This window comes from Nicotiana tomentosiformis, chromosome 2 (genome assembly GCF_000390325.3).
Source record: "Nicotiana tomentosiformis chromosome 2, ASM39032v3, whole genome shotgun sequence".
In the NCBI taxonomy this organism is placed as follows: domain Eukaryota; kingdom Viridiplantae; phylum Streptophyta; class Magnoliopsida; order Solanales; family Solanaceae; genus Nicotiana; species Nicotiana tomentosiformis.
The window spans coordinates 57,247,206-57,258,410 of NC_090813.1; the positions used below are offsets into that span (position 1 = coordinate 57,247,206).

The 11,205-nt window shown below is 35.2% G+C and overlaps 1 protein-coding gene and 1 long non-coding RNA gene across 3 annotated transcripts; one reads left to right on the plus strand and one right to left on the minus strand.

Moving 5' to 3' along the window:
• Positions 1 to 790: 790 nt before the first annotated feature.
• On the plus strand, positions 791 to 1,403 carry LOC108945437 (uncharacterized). 2 transcript variants are annotated; one of them, XR_011413898.1, is made up of 3 exons: positions 791 to 909; positions 993 to 1,084; positions 1,195 to 1,403. It is a non-coding gene; the product is annotated as an uncharacterized lncRNA (long non-coding RNA). The 2 variants fall into 2 exon arrangements; XR_001969579.3 differs by lacking the exon at positions 791 to 909 and having other exon boundaries at positions 949 to 1,084.
• A 1,470-nt stretch (positions 1,404 to 2,873) lies between these two features.
• Positions 2,874 to 7,180, minus strand: LOC104097852 (probable ribose-5-phosphate isomerase 4, chloroplastic). Its single transcript, XM_009604467.4, has 9 exons — positions 6,905 to 7,180; positions 6,698 to 6,825; positions 5,703 to 5,772; positions 5,198 to 5,302; positions 4,852 to 4,947; positions 4,701 to 4,757; positions 4,004 to 4,121; positions 3,850 to 3,916; positions 2,874 to 3,254 (listed from the first exon to the last, which is right to left on the minus strand). Exons 1-9 carry the CDS (start codon positions 7,079 to 7,081, stop codon positions 3,176 to 3,178), a joined length of 897 nt encoding a protein of 298 aa, XP_009602762.1. The 5' UTR covers positions 7,082 to 7,180; the 3' UTR covers positions 2,874 to 3,175.
• Between the last annotated feature and the right edge of the window lie 4,025 nt (positions 7,181 to 11,205).

Genomic DNA, 11,205 nt, shown 5'->3' on the forward strand with positions numbered 1-11,205 from the left:
CCTGTGGCCTATCCGAAACTCACCCGAGCCTTCGGGGCTCCAAACCAAACATGCACACAAGTCTAAAAATATCATACGAATGTGCTAGCGCGATCAAATCGCCAAAATAACACCTAGAACTCTAAATTTAGCACTAATTCAAATGAAATTCTCAAGAACACATTAAAATCCATAAATTCTCAACTGGACGCCCGAATCACGTTACATCAACTCTGTTCCTCACCAAATTTCACAAACATGTCTTAAATATCGTAATGAACCTGTACCGGATTCCGGAACCAAAATACGAACCCCTAACAATGCCAAATATCAATCAATTCTTAAAAACAAATAATTTCCAAACTTTTAATTTTCATCGAAAATTCATAACTCAAGCTAGGGACCTCCAAATTCGATGTCGGGCATACGCCCAGATCCCATAATTCGATACGGACCCACCGGGACCGTCAAAGCACGTATCTGAACCCGTTTACTAAAAATATTGACCGAAGTCAACTAAAATTAACTTTTAAGGCAAAAATTCTTATTTTCATTAGTTTTCAACATAAAAGCTTTCTGGAAACCTGCCCGGACTGCGCACGCAAAATCGAGGAGGATAAAAATGAGATTTTTAAGGCTTAAGAGCACCGATTCGAGTTCTAAAACATAAGATGACCGTATATTCAACTGCTTTGGAAATTTAGAACATGTCTGCTTTTGCTTGCAGGAAGCATGGAAATGCATGTCGTACATGTAGTTTGATCTATGTGTCAAACTATTTAGAAATTGCACCATAGGCTTGTAGCTTAGTGTTTCTCTCAATTGGAGCAAATCAATCTCCTATTTTGGGGGTGCAAGAGTCTGTATTCTTTCATTGTTTTACCAAATATAGTGTGTTCTCTGCTCAGTTAAAACCTAGTTATTGAGATGGTACGATTGAATAAAAGAAGAAGCATGCTGTTCTGCTATTTGAAATGTTATGTCTGCTAAACTTGAGCTGATTGTTGAAACAGAGATTGGGCTAGGATTGACAGGATTCGGAGTGTTTTTCTTATTCTTGGGGATCATATTGTTCTTTGACAAGGGACTAATTGCCATGGGAAATGTAAGTACAGAATATTGCCATGATCGTCACTTATCTTTGGTTTTCTCTGACTTGTCATTTACCACTTTCCTTTGGGCACCAGTTGACATGGTGTTATTTTACTGCATCAGATCCTCTTCTTCTCAGGGGTGGCGCTGACCATCGGTCTCAAGTCATCACTGCAGTTCTTTATGAAACGTAGTAATTACAAAGTTTAGTTGCTTTTGGGCTTTTTTCCTCTTCCTGTTCACCCCAACGATTGCTCTTTATCTCTCTAAAAGTTATGGTCTGGTGGTACATCTTTTATGTTTCTATTATTTATATGTTTATCTTTTTTGCTTCTCTCTCTCTCTCTCTCTCTCTCTCTCTCTCTCTCTCTCTGTGTGTGTTCTGATCTATACTGGGAATGATTCTTGAGGCATATGGATTTGTTGTACTCTTCAGGTAAATTTGTTTTGTGGTTCCTTGGTTTCTGGCCAACATTGGCAGTTTTTTTTGCAAAAGATACCTATTCTAGGTTGGATCTTCCAGCAGCCCTTTGTCAGATCGGTATGTTTATGCGTAATTCATATACTTTCTTCCATTGCTTTCAGTTTGGGGGAGGGACTTCCTTAATAGCTTTTAAGAAAAGCAGTTCTCTTCAAAATTTTTGTGTTCTTCTGTTCCAAACATTACAGATTGGTTGGACTCGTATTCGTAATTCTGAATCCTAAGATCTATGTGACACCGACTCTGGCTTAGGATATCCCCACTTGTCTCTATCTGCCCATAGCATTACAATCTTACCAATTTATTGTGGGCTTTACTAGAATACAAAGTATGACTAGTTTCTTTATACTTTGTAAGAATGAAATTGGGAGGCCAGAGGGTATCTCGCTCTTTGGTAAATTATCAAGCCATCTGATGCTTTCTGTTAATGCATCGATTCTTGTATCACTCCATTGCTACCATGTTAAATAAATCAGACTTTTTGTTTGGTTGTTAGATATCTGATATTAAGGTGATTGTGTCTTGGAATACCCTACTCTAGTAAGGGATCATACAGTGTCATGATCGAGTCTCGAAATGCCTAAGCCTAATCATTAAGTAGTTGTCCGACATTCCAGTCCTCATGCATCTGTCTGAAGATGTTGAAGTACTGAATTAAGGCGGTACCACAGAAGGGAAAATCCTCCTATGGCTGCAATTTTGTAATCTTCAAATTCACACCCGAGACCCGACCCCAATAACCAACCATGGTTAGTTACTTCGTGCCTCAATGCAAAAGCTCCACACAAAAAATAGTCTAGAAGAAGATAAACACTCTTCGACTTATAAAGTTAAATGATTGTTGTTTTCAAACAAAGCAAAAATTATCTTTCGGTGTCAGTGTCACTACATATTAAACTTGAAGAATGTTTATAATTTTCTCTTGCACTGATACATTATTACTCAATCTAAGGGAAAAGTATGCACTGCAGTGGTTCTTGTTCTCTTTCTTTTGGTCTGAGGTTATTTTTCTCTCTGCGGTTCTTTGACCGCTACCGTGGAAAACGAGTCCCTGTATAGTGTCATTTGAAAGATTCAAAGGAAGTGATATTGGTTAGCCCACTTGTTCGAATTGTAAAGTACTGTGTTGTAAGATTTACATTTAGAAGGATGATGATAGTAATAGTAGGGTCAAGGGATAGAATTTTTGACAGATTTGTTGCTCTTGAGATTATTCAACGAATTCAGTTATACAGGAAAAGGGAAAACTGGTTGACAGTTTATTTGGAAGCTGGGGGAATGAAAGTGAAGAAAAAGAATTAATGTTCAGCTCTTTCATCAATGGGACAAAAATCAAGTCTCATCTCCATTTACTTTCTTCTTGCATATTACAACCAAAGTCACTGGAACAGAAAATCATCCACACTTCTCCTTTTTCCAATCTCTTCTCTTCCTACTCCCAAACCAAATTGTAAAAAACATCCTATTGTTTCACAAAGCATGCCCTATAATAAGAACTTCAAATGTACCCAAAGATATCTTGCCTTTTTCCGCTTAAAAAAGCTTCAGAACACTTAAAATAGAAAACAGTAGCCAGTTATAAGACTCATAAAACATATATCATCCAGTCAGCTAAGCTTTGCTTCAAAGGTTGCTTGATTCCATTTGAAATGTATTATCAACAACTTGCAGCCCATTTTCTGAGGCAATGATTGCTGTGCACCTGAAATTAATCCAGTGAAAGCAGAAATAAGAATAAAATGAAACTAGCTTGTTGGTAGAAAATCAAGGAAGGGAACAGTTGAAAGATGGAAGATGAAAGAAAATAAAATAAGGAAAATCATTTTCCTCTCAGGATACTATGTCAAACATAAGAGAAGAGACACTTTTTGTTTCATAGAAAAATAAAAGAGTCATTTTCTTCTAAGCTCTACTCTGTTGTCTATCACTATCTTCTTTTTCCTCCTCGCTAAATACAGCATAAACCTTATCACTTCATCCAGAAACAAGGACAAACTATCAACGACAACAATCACCCATGAGCTATTGAAGGCAATTTGCAAGAATATTAGTGCTACAACCTTTAAATCTAACCAGTTTATCTACAATTCATTTACTTATTTTGTTTATAGCTATGTTCCGCAGATACTGTACAAACAACTCCACACAATAACTAAAAAGAGCATGAGACACTAAAACACAAAGATCTTAAATTGAATATCTTTATATCTATCCAACATTTTCGTGTATCAAGCATAATGTCTGATAAAAATAGGAAATGGATGAGATAGATAGACATAAGTGGTAGGAAAACTAACGGGTTCCTGAAGATAACACCATGTTCCACAACACCATCAATTTGATCGAGAGTTTTAGCCACTTCAACTGCCACATGAACAATGGGAGGTAGACAGTTAGCATCAAACAAGTTGAACAAAAGTGGCAAAGAATACTTTGGATATGGAGATATACCAAGGCTTTCCATTGGAGACGTAAATATGACATCAAGAATGTTGTGCCCTTCTTTAGTGACTAAAGGGAAATCACCTCCCAGTGGACCTGCATACCCTATAGCTGGCCTCCTCCAAACCTCCACAAAGAAACAAATAACATTAAGGAGATGACAGTTGAATGGAAAGAGAATCCACTATGTCCCCTGAAAGTTTTTAATTGATCTTCAAATATTACTTCAACGATGTTGGTTCATATATCATTACAGAAAGATGAGGAGAAATACAATTATGAAAGCCAAGGAGAAAATACTGAGATTGATAGATACTAGTTTACAGGTGCTCAAAATGTTATATCTCCCAGAGATAAAAAAAGAGATTCTACAATCTAAAAAAGACCATCTCAAAGAAGAATGCAACTTTAGCTTGTGGCACTGGCAAAAATGTCAAGTAATCCTAATCCTAGCATGAATATTATTGAGGTGAAAAGTGCAAAGGTAAAAAAGAGAAGGGAAAGAGGAAGAAAAAGTTCATTTCTGTTGGTAAACTAAGTGGAGGAAAATGTGATCCACTTATCCGATATTCGAAAGACTATCATTAAGGAAGAATACTACTTGCCCAAGAAATACATCCTATCTTGGTCTTTTGCAAACATCAGAGTTTGGCAAGGAGAGAAATTTTTTTATGCCTTAACAGGGTAATACATGACTAGGCTTTACCTCCGCATCCCCTAGGAAGAGGTCATCTATTTCTTCAGCTGTCTCAAGCCAGTTAACCTGAGAAGTCAATAAGCTTAAATGAGGATAGTTCTCACCTTTTGAACTACACTTGTTCATCAGCATTTAGCAAAATATTTGGTCGGGAACTTACAGATTTAATTAGTACTGGAATTGAACCATCTACACTGCCCTTGAATTGTTTTTCCTTTATAATAAGTATCAGTTTATCAGCGGCTTCCAGAATAATCTGCAAGCAGTATCAGTCAACGAAGGCTCATAAAAAACCAGTGAATATTAAGGAAGATGATAAAATGTAAGGAACTTCAAGCTGAAACACTGAAAGAAGCAATAATATATTACAAATCAAGATAGATGATACAAGAACAAATATGCAAAACATTGATTACCGTGTAGAAGTACAGAGATAATAGAATTTTTTTCTTTTAGACTATCAAATAGGGTTGAATACATAACAACCCACGAGAAATATGACAAACCTTCTCTTGAATTATAGAATCATCACCCTGCAGTTTCCGACGCCCAATGATTGCTGCAAGTGTTTCTTCTTCCATAGTATCAGCATCATCAAACGCTAGATCAATCTATGTAAGAAAAAATAGAAAGATTGCGTGAAACGTTTCAGCTTCAATGCAACAATCCAATAAGTGACAGAATAAAGCAAAATCCCAGATACTAGGCTTTAAAGCTTCACTACTTAAACTGGAGTAACTATCATCTGAAACTTTACAATGACTTTACTTCAATAGGACTTTCTCTCTCTTTCAAGAAGGTAATTCAATTTACATTACCCTGACCAAGGATCTTCTATCTGCTAGCTCCATTAATATTTGCATGATGGAACTTGAAGCTAAACTAAATAGCTATATAGGCTTTGACTGCAATTTGAATTCATTGTGGGTTCAAGATGGTGTCTGGACGCTCACATTTTTTAATAACTCCTAATGCAACTATCTAAGGAAGAATCTTAGTAGTGGTACGCACCATATAACCATCATTGTACTGTTCCAAGGGTATTCCTGCCTTGGCTGCTTCACTTGCGCTGCCAACACATCTGCACCAGAGTGTTCCTGGTTACTCCTAATGGAAAAACAAACAAACTCAATAACAAGGCTTCAAGTATATGGAAAATAAATAAGAAATGGCAAAATTGTCGATCCAATTACAAGCTAACATTCAACTATTATCTGGGAGTAAATTTTAAGGTGTTTGGTATAACATAAAAATTTCTCTCGGGAAATGATCTCACTGATGAAATCATTTTCCAGTGTTTGGTTCTCTTAAATTGTTGAAAATGTATTCTCTAAAGAAACCAGGACACGTTTTGGCTCAAATAGAGTGGAATGGTTACAAAGGATTCATATACCGGAAACCACCGAGGCAAAGTCGATGATTGGATATTCCCTCCTTTAGGAGTGGAAGTTATTTTCCTTGATAAATTCTTTTAGTATTCCATATCATTTACTTCAACCAATACATAGACATTATTGTCCCATTAATACTCAAAAAATCAACAACACATTATCCTCATGACCGATCCTCCCCCTTCCTACTGTTTCATATGTAAGCTAAATATCCGACCATACTGGAAATGATCCCAAATGATTTTTCGAGATAAAACATTTCCTAGACACCAAACAGACCCTAAAAGGAAAATGAAGTGAAAATGGGATAAGGAAAACAATATACATGGAGTATTGTCTATTCAACAGGTAAATTAATCTATATTATGAACTACAACAAGGAAAACACTCGAAAGGAACACATAGCAAAATCAGATTGTATGATCGTATCATATTTCCCTTCTTTATTTTTCCTTTTGCGATCACAGTAGATGATTCTTTATATAGTTGGAATACAACAGCCGAAGCAAAATACAGATTTTTATGTTAAAGGAACTATAACCAAGAAACATGTGTATACTAAGTGTATAATTTACCAGCATCAAGACATTTAGGTAATTGGACATTTGAACTTACGTGGGTATGCCAGTGACATCTTTTATAGCACCAACCCTAAGTTGCTGACCTAGATATTGTATAGCCAAAGCAGAAGCATGACCTGAGCCCAATCCTATTACCATACCACTCTTCACATAAGAATCCACCTACAATACAAAGAAACACAGATCAATTCGCATGTTTTACAAGAAGAAAGAATAGAGACGAAGGAGAGAGAGTATTTACTGCATGTTTGGCGGCTAGGAGGAGACCAGCAGAGGGATCAGAGAAATTGGAACGAGTAACAAAGCGCTGAAGGGAATTTCTTGATGAGGCGAAATTATAAGCTTGCTTTCGAGTTTGCAGAATATAAGAAGAAATAAATGGTGATGCTGAAGAAGGAAACGCCCAAGCAAACGCCATAGCCAATGTTCCTCACTTCTTTCTCTCTTGCTCTCTATCAAAATATCTATCACCTCCTATTAACAATTTCTATCTGTTTGAAGGAGATAAGAGGGCGCCACCCGCACATTTTGTTTTTAATTCTTTTAGTACTTATTGTTATTGCATGTTTTTGTTATGTTGTTACTATTTACACCTTGAGATAGGCAAAGTGTTTATAGAAAACAGTTTTTCTGGTCCAAGTAAGTTATGTCTCCGCTACCTTCCTCGTACCTCACTTTATTAGATTTTATTATTAGTTGTTGTTGTTAGTACTTAATATACACCTTATTGTTTGGCCCAATTGCACAAAGAGCCTTGTTTAGAACCGCTATTTAAAGAATAACCAAAACTTATAAAGTATTTAGTCTGAAGTTTGATTTTGGGAGTTCAAATTTTATACCTTCAGGTAGGGGTGCTCATAAAAATCCAAAAAATCGAACCAAATCGAAAACCAAACCAAACCGACCAAAAAAATTGATATTTTTAGGTTTGGTTTGGTTTGGTTTTGGTTTTAAATTTTAAAAACCGATCAAATTTGATTTGGTTTTGGTTTTAGTAAGAAAAAAACTGAACCAAACCGACTATAAAAGTAGCTATTTAAATTTATTATTACACCTATATATATATATATATATATATATATTTAAATTTATTATTACACCTATATATATATATATATTTTTATATAAAGTTTCTAAAATTTTATGGTACATATTAGTCATTTGTATTTTTAGTCTAGTTCTTTGCTATTATAATAATCTAATTATTTGCCTTCTAGTTTGATTGGTAGTTTTTTTTTATTAAGTACAAGAATTTATTTCATGTTAAAAATAATTGATTTTTAATTGAGTACTTAAGTTATTCATCACTATTTGAGTCAATTATAATCAATATATCTTGGTAAATGATAGATTTCTCAAAGAGCAATTGATTTGATAGCGTTACATTGAAAATCTACTCGCCGGAATATGCGTTTGGTAGTGTATGTCTCATATTTAAGAAAAAACCGACAAAAAATCGAAAAAATCGAAAAACCGACAAAAACCGAATCGATAAAAAACCGACTTAATTGGTTTGGTTTGGTTCCAATATTTGAAAAAACGACTTACTTGGTTTGGTTTTTTTTAGGGAAAAACCAACCCAAACCGAACCATGAACACCCCTACCTTCGGGAATGAAGTTAGGTTCATCATCAGAAGTAGTTTGCCAAATCAGACTAAACTTTAAATAGTTTTTAAAAATAGGCTATAGTTTAAATAGTATTTCTCAAAGCGGCTACCTAATGCTATTTCCACCCATTGTTTGAAGTTTAGACCCAAAGGTCAAAAATGACACCAGATAGTCACTCTAAGGGGTTTTTATTTAGGAATTAGCCATGCGTCCTGAATTTCAGTTGTTCTGTTTTTAATTTTTCATGACACAAATATCCTAAATTGTCTTGAAGTTAAGATTTTTAGTTTAAAATTTCAGGACAAAATAAGCACTGGCTAATCTCTAAATAGCATCCTGAGAATGACTATAAGTGCACTTGCCCGTCCCAAAGTGGGTTAATGTTTGGCCCACTAGTCAATGAATATGTTCGGTATTCACAATTCGGTTTGACTCCAGTCTTTACTTAAAATTAAATCAAAACAATTTTTATCGATTTCCTAATTATATAAACCAACTTAGCTAATAGATTTTTTTTGGTTTTGGTTTTTTCAGTTTCTTTAGTTACACTAAATGAGTTATGAATAAAAAATTTCATGTGTCATTTTATGTTTAGTATGATCGAATTAATTGATAAACATATGATAGATTAATACCCATTTCACTCGTGGAATTTCCTTTTTGGCCAGAACGGAAACTGAAGAGTGTATAGCAGTTAGGAAAGTCAGTCATCGGAAGAAACCTAGCAATGGCTTTTGGCCCTCTACATTAATTCAGATTCTGGCCGAAGTTGGAGCGAAAGCTTGTTTGTTTGAGTCACCTATATGGAAATATTGTTAATATTGTAATATTAGTTTTTAATCAAACATATTAGTTAAAAGTGATTTTGAATAACGAAAGAATTCCAAGTAATAAAATAAAATATTTTAAAATACAAAATTAAGATTGCTCGTATTTGTTTATAAAGATTAGAGAACTCTAAAAATTGTGTAATTATGAAAATCTACTTTGGAAAAGTCTTCATAATTCAAAATCAGACAGGAAAGGAATTCTCATGATGATGGCACCACGTTCCCCTTTGCTTTTGTAACTAAGGTGACATTAAGCCAATTCGGTTTTCCAAAAATTCCTTTATTCCAATTATTCTAAACGGAATTGTGGAATTGTAAATCATGAATTTACATGGCCCGCTGCTTTTAATTTGTATAAGCATGAAAGACAAAAATCACTTTTCCAAACCAAAGTTTAAAGTTTCTAAAGTAACGGACATAAAATTAAAGTCCCGAATCCTATGCCTTGTTCTACTGTTAGAACTTAGAACTAAGAACAATATACTAACACAATAAACCAATCTAAAAACCCTTTTCTTCTGCGTGCTACTCCAAATTAAATATACTCCCTCCGTTTCAAATTAGATGAGTTACTTTTTTTTTAGTCCGTTCCAAAATAAATGACATTGTATTGGTGGAAAAAGACATGACGCGTGAACTATCAATAAGCTGACAGGGCATGATATGTGGAACATCGATGTAAGGACAAGTTGCGTTCTTAATTAGACGAGTTAAAGAATGCGAAAAAGGCATGAGAGAAATACCCACGGTGTTACAATGAGGATAAAATCGGACCGGACAGATGTAAAAGAAGAAACAAGAACGAAATGAATAAAGGCTATGAAGAAGGGAAAATACACAAACCTGTCATAAACAAAGAAGAAAAATCGGTGCAGTTACGAGGAATATTTAATCATAAATGTTTCTATCACGGTTGTACATGGTAACGGGCAATCAAAATAATTAATACCATTAGTGAGCTCAAATTAAGTAAGGGAACCGTTATAATTGTATGCTCCTATATAAGGACTGAAATCTCATTTGTAATGGCATGAAACAATTATTATTGAAATTTATACAATTATTCTTTACTTTACTCTCAAAGTTTTAAGCCGTAATTTTGGGAGTGATTATTAGTTCATTTTATATTTTCTTTGTCAATTATTTCCATTCCTTGATCTATTCTTTCAAATTGTTGGGAAAATGAAGTAAATTGTCACGCCCCGACCTCGGGGAGCGCGACCGGCACTCAATCGAGATACCCCGATTAAGCAAGTTTGTTAGATGCCTTCTACCCAACCTTACCCATTAACAATATAAAAATCAGTACAGGTGATAGACATGAGAAGAGTCAGGTGTTCCATAATTTTTTCCATTACTAAAGGATATTCATTTATGATTTCTAAAATATATCAAGTTTACTGATATGATAAAAACATGTTCGCCCAAATACTAATACTTACTAGTTTAATTCCCAACATCATATACCACCCACAACTTGTTTATGGATGTGTCGGCGATAAGGCCCCGGCTATACCTCAAAATGTAACGTGCAACGCCAAATGACATGAAGCCCGGAACAGAGTAGGGCTCACCAAAATCTGCTGAATAGAGAGTGACTGCTAACGAGGGTCAAAACCACCTGCTGACGAATCACCTGCATCCATTGAAGATGCAATGCCCCCGGCAAAAGGGACGTTAGTACATATGGAATAGTACTAGTATGTAAAGCTAAATGTCCACTTTCAAAATAGAATACCATTATAAGAAAGAAAAAACCATAGAAACAGTAAGTCACAATCAACAATATCCAAATACCCAGTTAACACATACCAGTTTTCAAAATACGAAAAATAATATATATTTTTGGTTTGGAGATCATTAGCACCGATATACCACCGTGTTTTTAGCACAGATTCTGATCACGCCCGATCGGCTAGGCCATCTCCCCACGGACAATGTAGTTTGACATGTGATGCGAAAAAAGGTGTTACCAAGAGTAGTACCACCATGTGCGCAACATGGCGTCCGATCTCCACCCGATCGGCTAGGCCGCCTTTCCACATATGCCGTGTGGGTTGACTTTTCAATTCACAACTAATATCAATATCATCCCAAATAAGG

Excerpts from the sequence above, each read along its gene's own strand:
- LOC104097852 (XM_009604467.4), bottom strand. The coding sequence starts at position 7,081 with ATGGCGTTTGCTTGGGCGTTTCCTTCTTCAGCATCACCATTTATTTCT. Across the intron at positions 4,948-5,197 it reads ATTCTATAATTCAAGAGAAG|ATTATTCTGGAAGCCGCTGA; the intron begins GTTTGTCATATT and ends TACTGCTTGCAG. Across the intron at positions 3,917-4,003 it reads GTCTCCAATGGAAAGCCTTG|TTGAAGTGGCTAAAACTCTC; the intron begins GTATATCTCCAT and ends TTCATGTGGCAG.